Source organism: Oppia nitens, unplaced genomic scaffold, assembly GCF_028296485.1.
Source record: "Oppia nitens isolate AA-2021 unplaced genomic scaffold, nextdenovo-longstitch-racon4-pilon3 scaffold6_pilon_pilon_pilon, whole genome shotgun sequence".
Taxonomy (NCBI): Eukaryota; Metazoa; Arthropoda; class Arachnida; order Sarcoptiformes; family Oppiidae; genus Oppia; species Oppia nitens.
Window position 1 is genome coordinate 2244087 of NW_026533250.1, and position 17279 is coordinate 2261365.

Genomic DNA, 17279 nt, shown 5'->3' on the forward strand with positions numbered 1-17279 from the left:
TTACATTCATCGACGACCTCTTTTGAAGGTTCCCTTCCCTTGTGGAGCACTTCTCTTGTTTTTGGTCTCAACCTTAGCTTTTTGTGTGCTATTAGTGGTGGGAATCATCTTAAAGAAGCTATCGATTCTCGTTTGAGAACTTTTCGCTTTCGATTCTGTGATTCGTTTTAAACCATTCTTAACCCTGTCTTCAGCAAAACCATTCTCAACACATAAGAACTGAATGAGAGCTTCTTCATCGAATTCTTTCTGTTTGAGATCAGTCTCATTAATGGTTCCTTTCAACACATTTGGCTCATTAAACAATTTTCTCGCGCCTCTAAAGAGCCAATTCTCAGGAATTGGATTCTTCTTATCTTTTGATTTATTTTTCTTATTCTTCACTTCACAATTGGTTTCATCACTACTTTGAAACTCATTATTAATATCAGAATCATTCAGTTCTTGTGAACATTCATTTTCTTCTTGATTGACATTTACATCTTCGTCATTTTCTTCGTGGTCTTGTTTGCCATCATCTGAAATATTGGTTTCATTTTGTTTGCCATCTTTTTCTTCACTTTTAATTTCAAAGTCATCTCCATTATTAGTAACATTGTTTTGATTGTCATTATCGTCGACAACAATCCCACTGTCGACAACTTCATCGATGACCTTACGTTCTCCATAATCAATGTCGACATCAATGAACTCTGTTATCCCAAATTTTTTCTCCAGAATCTCTTCAATAGATCCGTACTGTTTCATCAAATCTAGACCTTTTTTACCACCGACTCCTTTAATACTATCACAATAATCACATCCCATAAGAATTCCTAAATCGATGAACTGGTCGCGAGTAAGTCCGAGTCCGGCCAAGACTTTGTCCAAATAATATTCTTTAACCTTTTCGTTATTACTTGAAGTAAGATTACGAATAAGTCTCGGAGAACCAAACGTAAGACCGTCCATATCCTCTGTGGCCGTGGCGTATACCAGACCTTCTTTGCATAGCTGTGCGCACTGGGCCTCGGCCTCAGACGGAGCTTCAATCACTGGAAGTCCCATCAATTGAAGCAATTTTTTGCAGTCACTATTGTGTTGACGAGTGACGCGAACGACTCGTTTGTTAAATTTAGTAATATTTTCTAAATCCTGTTCCTCTACGGCTTCGGCCAACTTATTCTCAGCCTCTTTGCGTCGTTCGGCTCTTTTGGTCAGTTCTCCGCTTTTCAGTAGCGGTGCCTTTCCGTCAAATACATAGATTGGCTTAATTCCCATTTCCAATAGTTTGATGGTTCGGTAAAAGAGACCGATTAAGTGACTGGTTGTCTCTCCCGAGTCGTTGGTCATCAATTGCTCCTTATTTCTGATGGCAATCAAGAACTGATAGATACTCATCGATGCATCGATGGCCACACGGCGACCAAACAGTGACTTCAATTCTACTTCACGGATAGATTCGGGCGCCATATCGGCGATCAGTCGCGAGAGGTTTAATATACCCATCGGTGGACACAAATTGATTTAATTGACTCTAATTATGATTTTAAGTAAAAACTAATTTATTTAATGAATATTTCACAACATTTACAACACTATTATTGTTGATTTCCCGCAATTAGTCCAATCGATAATTTAGTACCTTTTACTACATGTCTGCGTTAAATATTTGCAATAATTAGCTTTAAAATAGTACTGAAAGCGACAATAAAATATTGAAAATTAGTGATACAATACCTGTAGTACAGTATTACTATTGATTATTGCATTTCAAATATAATTTAAATTTGTTTTTAATATTAACAAAATTATTGAATTTATTATTTTTAGTTAAAATGATTGAATTGATAATTAAATAATTAGATAATTAACAATAATATTGGCAAACATTGATTGAATCAATTGTCAAATACAATGTACTGTAGTTTATGAATGCATGTGATTGAAGGTCAGGTGCGTTGAAAGCATTGAATATTACATTAAACGCCGTTTGAGTTAATCATTACTTTAATAGTATTATAATTATATAAACAATTAAAATATAAATCAATGAAATGTATTGTCATTTACAGTGATTGTCATCAATGAGGACATAGACAGTGAAGTCAAACACAAAATGTAAGTATTGTTTGAAATTGTTTGACAACAATATTGTAAACATAATTATCCGGCAAATTGTCAATTAAAATGTGTTTACATTACATATAATTTGTTTAATTGAATGTTTCAATCAATTTGTCATTTATTTCAATTATTTTATGTCTTTTGATTTCTTAACTTAAATTAACATTTAGTCAATAGTTATATATTTTTTTAAAATTTTTATTACTATTAAGTTGTATTATAAGTTGTAATATAACTAATACTACATTTATTTGATGTAATAATAATAATAAACAGTTATTTACTATAATTTACTGAAAGAGCCGTTAAATGAAGGCATCCATTGATTATTGCAATGCAAACAAAAACATTGAGTTTACGTCAAACATGTATTTAATTAGCCGTCAATTGGGTCTTAAAGTTATTATTTCAAAAGTTTAGTGAAATTTTTGTACTAAAATCACTGGTCATTACATATGTTTAAATACAATCGTCATATATTTATATCAATTAATTTACTGTTTGAATAAGTAATCTATTTTTAAAAAAGTCCTTTAAAGTGATTTGTAAACAAAACTATACTTTGAATGATGCACTGGTATGCTATAAAAATGTATCGGTGCTTATTGATTGAAATTATTACAAATAATGAGAAATAAACATAAGTTATAAATAAGTAATTAATAAATATGTTGTTTTTAACAAAAAATCAAGTGATGTACTAAATGTGGCATTTATTTGAAAACATGTTTCAAAAATATGAATAATTAAAAGTATATTATTTTTTAAAGCACTGATTACTGTCTGTGTATATCATATGAATTACTTATGAAATAAATCATATGATTGTTGATATTTTTCACGATATATCTTTAAAAATATTTTTATTTAGTTTATCTATTAATTTATATACTAAATTAAAATTAGTTGTTTTTTATGGGGAAAAATAAAATTAAAATAAAACAATTGATTTTATTTTTGAAGCAGACATTACTTTATTATAATGAGAGCACATTCACACAATTTTTACATTTTTTTCAATTATTTTATGCTTATATTTTTACAAATAGATTAAATTTTATTATATTTATTTCCTAAATGAGTTTATAATAATAAACTTGTGTTACATGTAATATATTGTTTATATACGTGTATCCATTCATCCTAATTAACACTCAAACCCACAGATAATATGTTTAATTAATAATTATTATTTACATATATATTTTTGTGCATTTTTAATGTTATAAAAGAGGTTTACAACACATTAATAATATATTAAATTGAAAGTTAAATTAGTAATAATGATTAAATTTATTATATTAAGAGAGTTGTACTTTGAAAGGCTTTCAAATATGATACATATTTTAATTGAATAATTAAATTATTTTACAATTATAATAATTAAATGCTTTACGAGTCTTTGGACGGGAAATATGTATAAATGAGAGATAAGTTTATTAATTATTGATATGAATTGAGGACAAGTTGTTAGTTGTTATTAGTTTCAAAGTAATTGTTTGATGACAACTCACCCCTAATATTGAGTTTTTATATCGTATATCATTGAATACGTTTAGCATATGTTTAGTGAAAATATTTATAAATTGAAGGCATTTGGACTTAACATTCGCTTAACTCATGAAAGTCACACTATTTTTATCATTTGATGTCATATTTCACTATTATATTAGACTTATAGTCTATAATCATATGTAAACTTAAGATAACAACTAGTTTAGCAAATATTGCAATTACTTTTTTTTAAGTTGCCTCAACTCAAAATATATTATGATTTTGATATAATTTAATAATATAGTAGTTAAATTAAATAATAAATTAATTATTAAATATATTAGACAAACAAATTTAAAAACAAATATACAGAGAGTTATATTAATTTAATGAAACATTGAGAGAGAGATCACAGATTGAAACTAATGATTCGTCAAATATTATATTAAGTTTATATATATTATGAAATCAACCTTTTTTATTGCATTTCAAGTAATATCATGTTTTATATAGACTTTAGTTAAAATTGTCAAGTATTGGCTCATTTTGTCTATTTTATAGTCAATTTAATTTATTTTTTCATAGTTAGGTAGATATAGAATAGGTTTAATCAAATAAGAGCTCATCTCAATTAAAATCAATAATATTTGTTGAAAATGATAGAAACTGTTTGTTAAAAAAATTGTTATGAAATATTGCATTTAATTAATGTTTGTCTTTAATTCTACAGTATTTATAAAACATTGAATAAAAATTTATTAAAATTGATTTTGAATACAGTAATAGTATTACTGACTATGAGATCAGACCATCGACTAGGAAATAACATCTACACTAATAATATTTGATTTATTTTTTCAAAAATCTATAAATATTACTTATATTACTCATTTTTAGCTTATATTATAATATTAATATATTTAACTACCATATATTGTATTATATATAATTTATATATATTATTAAATAAGAAATTTTGCTAACAATTAGTATTGGTATTTAACAACCAATAGTTTATATGATAAAGTTATTAGTAAATAGTTTTATGTTATTTCCTAGATTTATAGCAATATGTCATTTAAATGTTAATGAATTGCATAAAACATTCATTTTTTTATACAGTAAGCGAATTACTTATATGTGCTTCAAATAAATTAGGGATTCATATATTCATGTTTAGTGTTTACATATAAATAATAATAATCAATTGATTAATATGTGATCAATTGAAAAATGTTTAACTTAATATATTGAATATTAATTAAAATCAACATTAATAATATAATGAGTTAAATTCTAAGGGTTTCAAATAAATATATGTTTTTTAAAAGCTGAGACATAGTGTGAAATATGTGTGTTATGCTTATAAAATACAATTAACTAATAATTGTATTGACATTACTGTTATGTGATGGTCAGCAATGTTTTCTGTTATTATAAATACCGTTAGGTCTGACCGACATTTTTGATCGTTTAGTGTCGGGTCTGTTGTTTGTGAGGGACAACACTTTATTCTGTCGATCCATATTTGCTTTGGTCAATGACTTTCGCATTTGTGTCACTTCCTGTCTTTGCATTGTAGACAATACGTTCAACTCATCCAATATACCTATTATTATATTTTAAATAATTAAATATATTTATCAAATAAATGTTATTAATATATGTCTACCTGTTCTTAGGAATGAGTTAACCGTATTTTGGTTAGTGTTTCTGCTCTGTAGGTGCTGTTGTTGTTGACGTCTTAATTGTCTCAATTGTCTTCGTGACTGAATTTGTGTCACAAGATTTGAGTCATTGGAAGACATGACTGTTGAAGGTGTTGATGAAGTGTGTGGTAATGTTTGGTCAGAATGGAGTGATCTGTGATCAATGGGCGGCAGTGAGGGTCCAAACACACTGATACTCGGGTGCTCTATCAGCAGGTTCTCCAACGGTGTCGTCTCAACAATAACAGTATTGCAGAGACTGTTGAAACAGGGCGGGGGTGTAATAAACCAACTCTCGTCCATATTATGACTCCCAATGGGTGCCGGACTATCAATTAATTGTGGTGTTTGTGCGTTACAAGTGTTGTTGTCCACAGTTTGAGGCACTGAAGTATTCGTTGTCTCATAATTGGCAGCAATTGTTTGCAATTGGTTTGCAGTCTTGAAGTTGTCTTCGTGACCATTAAATGGTACATCAATAAGTATCCAATCGTCATCGACTGGACTCTCGTTTAGATCAATATTTTCATCGTTTCCATTGTCATTGGAGTCGACATCACCTCTGAAGACATAATTTGCAAATCGAAACATAATTTGATGGCTTTTCAAGACTTTTAGTTTAGACTTAAGTGTTGAATGGGATTTGAGTCAAATGAATGGACAGTTGATGCAAATGTAATAATTAATGTTAAGTTTTTTACTATAATTGTTATAATGTTATGAATAGTATGAATATATTACTATTGATAATACGTTTGGAGTTAACCTAAAAAAATAAATAAATATATAATAAATTGTGTTAAAAATGAATGATTATTATATTTGAAGACATACTGTACAACATATACTGCGTATATATAGTCAATTGAGATGATATTGAATTAAAAATAATTGTCAAAACAATTAACTGTTTTGTTGACCTTCACTAACAAAATCAGCTGTACTTAAGGCAAAGCAAATGTCAAACACTACTAAAACTGAAAACCAGTTTAGCGTTCATTTCATAAAAGAGCACAAACTCAGAGAGACTGTCATCTATTCAATACATACTCTTTATTATAAATAATACTATTATTACTACTACTACTACCCAACCCTAGTAACCAACACTATAACAGCTGTACACCAGTTGTATGTCCAGTATTAACAATATAATACAGTACTATAGTCTATAGTATACACTGATTATGATTTTATTGTCTAATCTATTGCTTAAAAGGCGTTTCCTTTATTTTATGAAATTAAATAGATTTCATAAAAATTATAACCAAATTATACTTACTTTTAGCTGACAATTGTGTTGTTAGGGCTTTAAATTAAAGTAGGAGTTGTCTTATATAATGAGTATATAAACAATATATTGATATATATATACTGTAGTACAGTGTATAATACAGTGCTATGTATGGCAAACGTATATAAATTTATGTGTATATAATGTTTAGTAGAAACGTATAAAACAAGTGATGGCTTTTGATGTGATGATGACGTCCTCTATATATCATATATAGTCAGCAATGATTGCATCACTCGATGTGTGTCCAAACTATTAATACATTTAGGTTTTGCTTTCGGTATAAATAATACTTATTTGATGTAAATATAATTATTTCATTGCTATCTATTTATATAAAAAAGTGATTCAAATTGTTTGATTTTTAAAAATTTAAAGTTTGACAATACTATACAATAAATTAAATTTTATTTACAATCACTTCTTAGCGAAATTATATGAACTATAATTAATTTTTTTATAATCTTGTCTTAAAATTGATATAAATATTTATATAATTAGATATAAAACTGTACATTGATTTAGTAAATTGTTAGATACTTTATCTAAAGTATAAGCAACGCAACCAATGTTTTAAGTGGTTTAAAGTAAATATGTAATTAAATTAAAAACATTAATTATTTTGTATTTGTTATTGTATTGATCTATAAATCAGTCAAATATGACAATCGATACAAACACTATAATAAAAGTGATAATCGATGTCATGGGTGACTATGAGGTTCAGGTGTCGGTTAGACAGTCATTGAAAGGTGCGGTTATTACAGGTGTTTCTTCATTTATTGGCGCCACACTTGTTGGACCCGTTGGACTGGCAATTGGTGGCACTGCTGGCGGTCTTTTAGCCGCATTTATAGCTAATGGTTCATTTAAACCGATCGGACAAATACTCAATGAAATGCCGTCTGAAAAGAAGCGACAATTGGCTGAAGACATTGAATGTCTTTTTAAAAGTCTAGAAATCAATGATTTGACACAATTTATCAAAATTGCTTTGATTTGCAAAACTCTCAGTGAATCCAATTCTCAAACTATTTTAGTTCACAAATTCATTGAACAAAGTCTTCCTATTATACAAAAACATGTTCTTTAAGATTCAAATAATTAAATACAGAAATAATAATAATAATATATTTTAATTATATAAATGTTTTCATTGCATATTTTTGTGCCAAATAATTATTGTTAGCTTTTTATATTTAATTATTTAGAATTTCATATAAAATTATAAATTCTTAAAAATCTATTATATTTTATATAGATTTCTTATTTGGGTTTTTTAAATTGTTGAAATTTAAACTTCAATGATTATTACAATATATATATATAAATTCAAATTAATTTTGTTTAATTGTATAATACTTTAGTATTTATTTACAATAAATGACTTTAATTATAAATATTTAAATGATTATATTGATAATAAATTGGTATACTCAATAATACTTTTGTATTTTCATAATTTTAATTATTATGATAAAATGAATATTATTTTCTAATATACTGTATAGTATGGATTTATTTATAATTTATAAATGTTTTCAAATGTCTTATCATAACATATATCAATACATATAATCAAATCAGTGACCACACTATTGTTAAACCAGTTGAAACTAATTTATATTACTTTATTAATATTGAGATTATTAATTAATGATATTTTGACAAAAATAACTTATGAACTTTGGATTAATATTTGTTTGACATTAATGTGTTGGTTTGGTTGGAAGTAAACAATAAATTGAATATAATCTATATTTTTATTAAAAACTTGAATACAAATTATGCAAAACATTGATAATGATTGATTAGTACACTTAATTCAATATCAATCTTATTTAATATGTCATTCAATTACTTATAGTTTAGGAGACATATTTGTTGACAGCATTTGTTGGACCAAATGTGTGGCATGTTTTGCTGTTCCCCAAGAATATGTTATACCATGACCTCCATGTCCATAGTTATGGATTACTTTAAGATTATTTTTCATATGATTGTGATCACTATCGGTCATAATTTCCGCCTCTATTCTAATGGGTTGTCTCTGTGGTCTAAGTCCGACCCAATCCATAACTATTTCTGCATTTTGAAGACTTGGCACTACTTGAGTACAGCGCTGCCAAATAGACTCTCTATCCAAATAGTTGACGTTTAGGTCAGAGTTACCATATTGTTTAATACCACCTAATGTTACGTAATCCCGACCGGGAATAACATAAGATTCATCAGCAAAATAAAAGTGTTTAATCCACGGCGCCTTCACTTTAATTGTTTGTCCTCTAACTGGGGTTAGCTTCCAGTCGTTGACTAATTTTTTTGAATTAAGACCACTACAGTTGACAACAATGTCATAATTGTCAGCAATTTGAAACAAATTATCGATATGTCTATTAATAAATCGGACATTATTTTGGATCAGTTTATTAGTTAAATACGGCAAATAATATCGGGGATCAGTTATTATTGTCGTATATGTCACACCATATTTGAAACGTTTTGGGAATAAATTTCTTACGTTATCATTAAAGTCTCGAATATCAGGCAATAGTTTAGCCAACAAACCATTATTGAGACTTTCCTGGGAATAGGAGTTCATATGATAACCCGATACCAATTGCATACCACTTGCATTTGCATCACTTGACATACATAGCTTAAGATAGTGATTATAGCTTGTTGTGGCCCAATCCTCGGCTATCTCTTTTGATGTTCCGATATTAACTTCCGGTCTGAATAGACCTCCCGCTCCATAACTAAGTGTTTCATTAAGAAATTTATCGGCAATTACAGTGATTTCTACAGATGGTATAGTTTGCTGAATATATAAAGCCGTCGATAGACCGACAACACCGCCACCAATGACTCCGATTTGCGGTTTAGATGACTTAAGATTCATATCTGAATAAAATAGATTTAAAAGTAGTTTAATTGTAAAAATTTAGTTAAAAATTATGTATTAATATTTAAATATAATTCTATGATATGTATTATGATATGAAATTATAAAAAGCAAAAAATTACTTTAATATACATTAGATTGTATTACAAGTCTTGTAATATGAATCCTTGAATTAGATAACATTAGTGACATAAACCAGAGTTGAATTTAAACATATAATCATAAATTAATCTTTAAAAACAATTTATAAATTAATTAATATAATATAATATAAATATATTATTAAATCAAATAATATATATATATTGTTATGTTTTTTTAAACAGAGATGAGTAAGAAAACTGATAAATTGATCGATAGGTCGCACACTTGAAGTGTTAGAAAACATTGCAATCATATGTTTTGAAGTACTGACTGATAATTATAACGACTATTAAATGATGACAGAAGTGGATCCAAACTCCATCTTAAGTGTAGACATCGTCTCATTTGATAAAATAGCTCACAAACTAATTAAAGAAGGATTTTTGTTAACAGCACTTGAATTTCATGCGGAACTCCTCGAAAATGGCAAAGAGTTGCCACGACTTCGCGATTTTTTCTCAAATCCGACAAATTTTGAAAAACAATCGGACGAAGAATTGACATTTGATGTATTGCACTGTCCATTACCACGAACTTCATCTGAGCAAACATTTGATTCGTTGGACTTCACTCGCAATTCAGATGATGGCGAGCGACAAATGGATGAAAGAATAGCTGTTCTCGAGTTTGAGTTACGGAAGGCTCGCGAAACAATTAAGTCATTGCGAGCCAGTCTTACAGTTTCTTCGTCCGCAAAGCAATCAGACTCATCACAATCGGTGACTCATTCATCTCCAGAGACAACTAAATCTGTTACGCCTTTTATGTTTAATTCATGTCCTGTCACTTATATGATAGACTCGACTGACTCGAGTGCCGGCAAACCATATGAGATCAGAGTTTTAAATTATTTGGTTAATGAATATCTAATGAAACATAATTACAAATTAACTTCAATTACTTTTTGTGATGAAAATGAAGAGCAAGACTTTGAAAGTTGGGATGACGTCGGTCTCAATGTAACCAAACCTCCCGATATTTTACAGTTATTTCGCAATTATTGGTCCCAAAGTTCAATAAACTCATCCGAATTGACTACAAATGAATAGATCATTGATTTAAATCAAACTTAATTTATAATTGATATTTAAATCAATAACAAACATATGTTGTGATTATATGTTTTATTTATTTATAAATTTATAATATTTATGTTATATAAATATTTGGTCACAATATTTGATCTCAATTCGCATCCAATTGTGGATTGTTTTACTATTGTATCTAATTATTATAATAACAAATAATGATTTATTTGTAATATTTTGTATTTAATGTAAATTATTGCAAAACATTATTATTGTTATTTTAAAAATATTAACATTATAAGTGAATTATTTTATAAATTAATGTTTAATATTAAAAATAAATAATGTTATAACTCATTTAAAACAAAAAATTTTATTAATAATAATCAATAAACCGTTGTTTTAAGAAAAATTTAATTAATAGCAAATAAGGCAAAACTAATATTAAGATCACAATATATGTGATTATATTAAATTATAATTGATTTTGTTATGATTTACCACTTTATGATACTATTGAATATTGTTTTTCTAATTTTTTCATTTTATGCTTCAGATATCTTTTGAAGCAAAACGTCTTCCTTTCTCTCTAAATATATCAAAATGATTATTAGATTAATATTATTAATAATTTTAAATATATATATATATATATTACCTAATTGTTGGTCATCTTCCAAATGTAATTCAATTAGAAGATAGTAAATCCAGGCACCGATTATAGCACCGATATGTGGTCCTAATTATAGTTATATAAAATAAGTAATAAATAATTATAATTTAATCATCTAATGGCAAACCAATTAATCCTCCAATAATCCAATAAACGAAACTTTGAGGGCCCCATACATCTGAACCATAGCCAATAATAATAGCAAATATACGGCCGGGTATGTCACGGGCGGGATTCAGTGCAGGTCCACAGTTATGGCCAAATGCCATAATAAGTGCCGCTAATAATAGTGAGAAAGCTATTGGGATCAATGGTTTTGGTACGTTCTGGTTCTTGGGATCAATTAGACACATAATCCCAAATTGAAGTAAAGCCACTGATATTATCTATTTGTTTAATTGCAATTATTTTTGTTTTTATTTTAACTAAATATTTATAAGTTATAAATTTATTTATATTTCAATTACTTGATCACACAAAGCACCCCATGGCGTCAAATTTAATGTTGGATGTGTTGTCATAATACCTATTATTATTATTATTATTAAAAAATATCAAAAGATGAGTTACAGTTATATATCTGTTAAATATCTTATAAAATGTATGCATACCTGCAGTACTGGTGCTATTGAAAAATGCTGAACGTATTCCCCCATCGTATTCATTAATAGCAGAATAAAAGTTGAGATACACTACAGTATTGGATAATATATATATAGTATATATATATTAATATTGTTTACAAATTATTGACAATAAAAATACCTAATATTGAAGCGACAAAACCTCCTAAATATTGTGCTATGAAATAATGGGGAATTTTTCTAAATTATTTACAAATAAATCAAAAGATGAAATGTATTTTTTAATGTGTTTCATATTTTATGTTTACCTATAAGGAAACTTTCCCAATGTTGCCACCGCTTGTTATACAAATTAAATAATTATCAAAATTTATTGTTATATTGATATAACTACAAAATACCTAAAGTGACCACAGGATTCACATGTCCACCTAATAAAAAAATAAAAGTTATTATACTATTAGACGATATGTTTTATATAATAAATAACCGGAAACTTTTGCTCCTAAATAGGCTGCAATCATAAGACCCACTCCTGTGGCAATTCCCACTGAATTCTATAAATAAAAATAAATAATTTTTAGTATTGAATGTGAAATTAAATTATTTAATATTAATATGTTTACTAAATCAAGATGTGGTCTCCGACTGAGCACTTGGACCGCAATTGAACAGTTGCACATCAACTATGGTTTGAATCAAAAATGTTTTATATGTTTTAAATAAAAAATATTTAAATAAATTGTTTGCAATTTTAATACTTACGACTAAAATTAAAGTCCCGATGAATTCAGATAAGAATTCTCTGATTACAATATTTTTGGTCTTCAAACCCCCCAAAAGCACCCGATTTTCAGACATCTTTTTGTTAGAAAACAAATAAAATAAAGATTTTATTTCAAAATTACAATATTTATTATTTTATTACATAATTTAACTATAATTATAGTGTAACATCTTATAAATAACTTTTCTATATTTTTATAGTATATGTTTATGGCATTTATAATTATTTAAATTTAGATCTTATTTATAGTTAATTACTATATAACTGAGTTTGTGTGATATATACAATATATTATATATTAATATTAGAGTTTTGATAATATAATAACAAATGTATTGATTTTCATTTAAGACAATTTCTTGTTCTTAAATATTGTCTCATAAATACTATTTTTATTTAGAAATATGTCTCTAAATTAAAAATTATTTTATGAATTAAAGAGATGAAATTTGAAAAAATCATCTAGTCAAATAATTAATATTCAATAGTTCAATAATTATTATGCATTTTTAGATATTATGAAAATTAAAATAAAACATTTGTAACAATAATGACCAGACAAATATTAATATTTGTTTCTAATTTTTTTATTGAAATTAATTTTTATAATCCACAATAATATGATATTTATAGGTTATTATTGATTATTATTGATTATAAGAGTTTCAGGATAAATGGTTTGCGAAAAAATATTGTAAATATAATTTTGATTCTGGAAAATATCAATAAAATTACTAATATTTTATCTATAAGTTATTGAACTAGAGATGGGCAAATAGAAAGTTTCTAATAAATTTCACTGAGAAAGTTTCTAGAAAGTTTAAATAAATTTCTCAGGAATAAATTTCTATAGAAATTTAACTTTACTGTTATACAATGGGATCCCCATATCTATTATAATACTATAAATATATTAATAAGACATAATACTATACATATAATATTATACTATATAATGTTGATTTCTGTATAACATTATTATAGAAATGGGATACCTATATAAATAATTATAATTATTTAATAATAATCAGTTTTGTAAAAGTTTATTCATCATTTTATTATATCATAGTTTAATATAATTAAATAAATTATTTTTTTACTTTAATTAATAATTAAAATACTAATAATAATATTTAAATATGTTAAACAATGTTAAAGATAACAAATATCGAGAGAACAAAATTAACCATGGGGATCACATAAACAGAAATTTATTTTAGAAACTTTCTAGAAATTTCTCTATTATTTTATAAATTTCTCTTTTTTGCCAACACTATATTGAAGTCAATATTTGATAAAATCAGTAATGAAAATGCTTGACATTACTGTAAAATAATTGCATAATTGAATAAATCATTAATATAATTAAACTTATAGTTTTATATAATACAATAATATGTGCTATCTCATTATATATTTACAGTAATATATTTTTGTTTGTCATATACTTATACTTATATTAATATTATAATTTCTAGTTTATACATATGAGATTTCTAACAACTAAAGTTAATTATAAGTAGTGTCTATTAGTTTTACTTTAAGTGCAATTTATATATTATTTTTAAATTAATATTAACATAAATAATATAAGATAACTATTTTAACAGTATTTAGATAAATAATAATTTCATAATCAAAGTGACTATAGTTTATAAATCAATTATAAGAATATGTGTTAACCATTAAACTACTATATTATTAGTAAATCGTGAAATTTGTTGTTATTTGATGAGTTGATTGGTGTCATAGCAGACAAATCTAACTAAAAGTGGAGCAAAACTTGTCTACAATTTGGCTTTAGTTCAGAATTTTGTTATAAATAAAACTTTCGAAAATTCTTGAAAATAAAAAAAATCGATCATTAATTAAAAGTTTTACAATTAGATATACAGTATATTTCTTTTTAATTATTTTTAACTTGAATTTAATATTTTTAATTTATTTCAACTAACATATAGAAATATATATATATATATACATACATACAGTATATTAGTTATCATAAACTGTATTATTGTTAATTAAATTTTGTATGTAAAATAAAATATATTTTAGTATTATGTTTTAGCAAACTAGAAATTTTAAAGAAATCTAATGTATAATAATTTTTAAGGAAATTTCTCTGTCATAATATTAAAGGAAGCTATAAAAATTATTTAATAAAACAATTTATAAATTAATAAATATGAAAAATTATTTTAAAAGTACATTTATATTTTATTAACGAAATCAAAGTTATAACGAAATATTAAAAAGTTATTTTACATATATTTTTCCTATGCTCTATATACACATGTAAATATCATCATTTATTAATAACAATTAACTTTTACTAATGAATAAATACATTTAATTATATTTGTAATACAATTATACTTTTATATTTACTGTATATTAATAGTTTAAATGTCTCTATTAATAATTTACTAATTAGTAAAATATAAATATATATATAAATTAAGGTTTATTTATAATTAATATAATATCATATAAATAAGTTATGTGACTTACTGTACTGCATATTTTATGTTTTATATATTTATATAATATGTTAGTTCAAATAAAATAATATAATTAATAATATAATTAATAAAATTAATAAATAGTTGTATATTTTAATTAATGTTTATAATTTTTTAGTTCATATTTTATTTTTATAATTTTAAAAACATAAAACAAGAATACTTAATTTATGAATATGAATTAATGCTATATTTTATTTAAAATCAACTAACTTTTATATCTCATATATAAAATGGATAAAATTACTTACGGTGCTATAAAGTATTTTAAATAAATTTTTTAACTAATAAAATCAATAAATAAAAAATATTGATAATATATTAATTTATATTAAAAATAACTAATTATTATTAAAAATTTAAATTTAAATAATACTTACTTTTTGTGTGTTTATGTTTCGCACTCTGTATTAGTAAATTAATCCGTATATTATGAAGTTCTACAAAACAATCTGAAAATATTTGTTTGTCTGTTAATCCTATTTTGAATTCGTTGCCAAAATTTTGTTAATATAGTTTTTAAGGTATTGCTCAACAATCTTTAAGTTAGCAAAAATTAAAAAATTAAAATTAAAAAAATACGGTATATATCAATATTAGTGCTAATGATATAATTTAGTGAATAATTGCTTTTTAAAATAAGAATATTATTTTTAATGACCGCATTATTATAGACTTTTGAATGAATCATTGAGAATGATATAGAAATATCTATAAATTATATAACAAATTGACTGTAATATCATATAAAATGTTTTTTTTTGAATACTAACCAATTGTTGTGCAAATGTGGAAAATGTTTTTTTTTTAGAAAGTGTGGTTAATTTCTGTTAACTTTTTTTAGACACAAAACATTTGTCTGATAGGAAACAGTTCACATAAAAAGTTCATTTAAATCTTTATATGGAAATAATAAACATATTATTTGATTATATTATATTATCGCTTTATTTTCCAATATTTATAAAAAATCAATTGGTTTCTCATCGAAATTTTGTTATTATTACTTAATAAAAGTTTTATCATTAACTTATCTAACTTTCATTTATACAATTCTAATATTGTTATTAAAATAACTTTAGTATATCATATTATATCACTATTTCATCTCTTTTTACAACAAATTATTTGAAACTTAGTTTACATATAAAGATATTTTTTAGGCATTGACTTAATATCAGACTCCCGACTAATGATTTATTTTGAATATATTAATAGTAAATCATATTTTAAATATAAAAATTACTAAATGACAGTTATAAACAATTTTATACTCAATATACGGTACTGTAAAAATAGTCAGTTAATTTGACCATGTTCATTAAAATATACATCAAGTGATTAATTGCAAAGCTGTATACAATTTTGTAATTAATTATTTTTGATTTAATTGTATGATTGACCAGATAATTGCAATTATTTTGTCAATCTTACAATTAAATCAAAAATAATTAATTACAAAATTATATACAACTTTGCAATTAATCACTTTATGTATCTTTTAATGAACATGGTCAAATTAACTGACTATTTTTACTTTTTATCAACTTAATTAATATTTGGGTGAGTAGGTGGATGAATGACCAAGTGGCTAACAAAGTGGGTAACAAAGTGGGTAACAAAGTGGGTAACAAAGTGGGTAACAAAGTGGGTAACAAAGTGGGTGGAAATAGATTAGTAAGTGTGTGTGTGTGGCTAAGATAAACCCAGTTCAGTATAAAGCATATATATATATATATATTAGAAGTTCATACAGGCAATGCTGCCTAACATTCTCAAAATATTTAATATATACAGTATATATTAGGGTTAATCAAGATTTTTTATTTTAGACCTTATAAGATGGGTATAGTTATTGCATTTTTAAAAAGCAATTTTTTCAAAAACCCAAAATAAAGTTGGGGTCATGTAAAAATTCCCTAAAATTTATTAAATCCCGAAAATTCCCAGTAAAATAGGTAAATATTCCCAATAAATTCCATTATTTCACAAAATATTTTTTTAAATTAATAAACACTTAAATTGTAACT

General features: G+C 25.2%; 6 protein-coding genes across 9 annotated transcripts; 2 read left to right on the top strand and 4 right to left on the bottom strand.

The window, feature by feature from the left end:
- Positions 1-6: 6 nt before the first annotated feature.
- On the bottom strand, positions 7-1613 carry LOC128962453 (flap endonuclease 1-like). Its single transcript, XM_054308828.1, has one exon. The coding sequence runs from the start codon at positions 1486-1488 to the stop codon at positions 7-9; it is 1482 nt and encodes a 493-aa protein (XP_054164803.1). The 5' UTR covers positions 1489-1613.
- A 311-nt stretch (positions 1614-1924) lies between these two features.
- On the top strand, positions 1925-10701 carry LOC128962455 (RAB11-binding protein RELCH homolog). Its single transcript, XM_054308830.1, has 2 exons — positions 1925-2100; positions 9835-10701. The coding sequence occupies exon 2, from the start codon at positions 9946-9948 to the stop codon at positions 10699-10701; it is 756 nt and encodes a 251-aa protein (XP_054164805.1). The 5' UTR covers positions 1925-2100; positions 9835-9945.
- Positions 4836-5938, bottom strand: LOC128962222 (tumor protein p53-inducible nuclear protein 1-like). The gene is made up of 2 exons (XM_054308582.1): positions 5273-5938; positions 4836-5209 (listed from the first exon to the last, which is right to left on the bottom strand). Exons 1-2 carry the CDS (start codon positions 5898-5900, stop codon positions 5016-5018), a joined length of 822 nt encoding a protein of 273 aa, XP_054164557.1. The 5' UTR covers positions 5901-5938; the 3' UTR covers positions 4836-5015.
- On the top strand, positions 7233-7696 carry LOC128962454 (protein C19orf12-like). Its single transcript, XM_054308829.1, has one exon. It carries the CDS (start codon positions 7265-7267, stop codon positions 7694-7696), a length of 432 nt encoding a protein of 143 aa, XP_054164804.1. The 5' UTR covers positions 7233-7264.
- LOC128962221 (D-aspartate oxidase-like) lies at positions 8429-10602 on the bottom strand. Of its 3 annotated transcripts, none has more exons than XM_054308580.1 (2): positions 10554-10602; positions 8429-9507 (listed from the first exon to the last, which is right to left on the bottom strand). In XM_054308580.1, exon 2 carries the CDS (start codon positions 9503-9505, stop codon positions 8465-8467), a length of 1041 nt encoding a protein of 346 aa, XP_054164555.1. In that variant the 5' UTR covers positions 9506-9507; positions 10554-10602; the 3' UTR covers positions 8429-8464. The 3 variants fall into 3 exon arrangements, with proteins under 3 accessions (XP_054164555.1, XP_054164554.1, XP_054164556.1); XM_054308579.1 differs by lacking the exon at positions 10554-10602 and adding an exon at positions 9631-9692; XM_054308581.1 differs by lacking the exon at positions 10554-10602 and adding an exon at positions 9641-9667.
- A 411-nt stretch (positions 10702-11112) lies between the features above and the next one.
- Positions 11113-16070, bottom strand: LOC128962264 (aquaporin-10-like). Of its 2 annotated transcripts, XM_054308629.1 has the most exons (13): positions 16023-16070; positions 15630-15788; positions 12703-12798; positions 12564-12623; positions 12428-12494; positions 12339-12368; positions 12246-12276; positions 12119-12177; positions 11965-12045; positions 11821-11879; positions 11481-11739; positions 11339-11419; positions 11113-11269 (listed from the first exon to the last, which is right to left on the bottom strand). In XM_054308629.1, the coding sequence occupies exons 3-13, from the start codon at positions 12796-12798 to the stop codon at positions 11226-11228; spliced, it is 867 nt and encodes a 288-aa protein (XP_054164604.1). In that variant the 5' UTR covers positions 15630-15788; positions 16023-16070; the 3' UTR covers positions 11113-11225. The 2 variants fall into 2 exon arrangements, with proteins under 2 accessions (XP_054164604.1, XP_054164603.1); XM_054308628.1 differs by lacking the exon at positions 16023-16070 and having other exon boundaries at positions 15630-15878.
- Positions 16071-17279: the final 1209 nt, after the last annotated feature.

Excerpts from the sequence above, each read along its gene's own strand:
- LOC128962453 (XM_054308828.1), bottom strand. The coding sequence starts at position 1,488 with ATGGGTATATTAAACCTCTCGCGACTGATCGCCGATATGGCGCCCGAA.
- LOC128962222 (XM_054308582.1), bottom strand. The coding sequence starts at position 5,900 with ATGTTTCGATTTGCAAATTATGTCTTCAGAGGTGATGTCGACTCCAAT. Across the intron at positions 5,210-5,272 it reads TAACTCATTCCTAAGAACAG|GTATATTGGATGAGTTGAAC; the intron begins GTAGACATATAT and ends ATATAATAATAG.
- LOC128962454 (XM_054308829.1), top strand. The coding sequence starts at position 7,265 with ATGACAATCGATACAAACACTATAATAAAAGTGATAATCGATGTCATG.
- LOC128962221 (XM_054308580.1), bottom strand. The coding sequence starts at position 9,505 with ATGAATCTTAAGTCATCTAAACCGCAAATCGGAGTCATTGGTGGCGGT.
- LOC128962455 (XM_054308830.1), top strand. The coding sequence starts at position 9,946 with ATGATGACAGAAGTGGATCCAAACTCCATCTTAAGTGTAGACATCGTC.
- LOC128962264 (XM_054308629.1), bottom strand. The coding sequence starts at position 12,798 with ATGTCTGAAAATCGGGTGCTTTTGGGGGGTTTGAAGACCAAAAATATT. Across the intron at positions 11,740-11,820 it reads GGGGTGCTTTGTGTGATCAA|ATAATATCAGTGGCTTTACT; the intron begins GTAATTGAAATA and ends TTAAACAAATAG. Across the intron at positions 11,420-11,480 it reads GATTATTGGAGGATTAATTG|GACCACATATCGGTGCTATA; the intron begins GTTTGCCATTAG and ends AACTATAATTAG.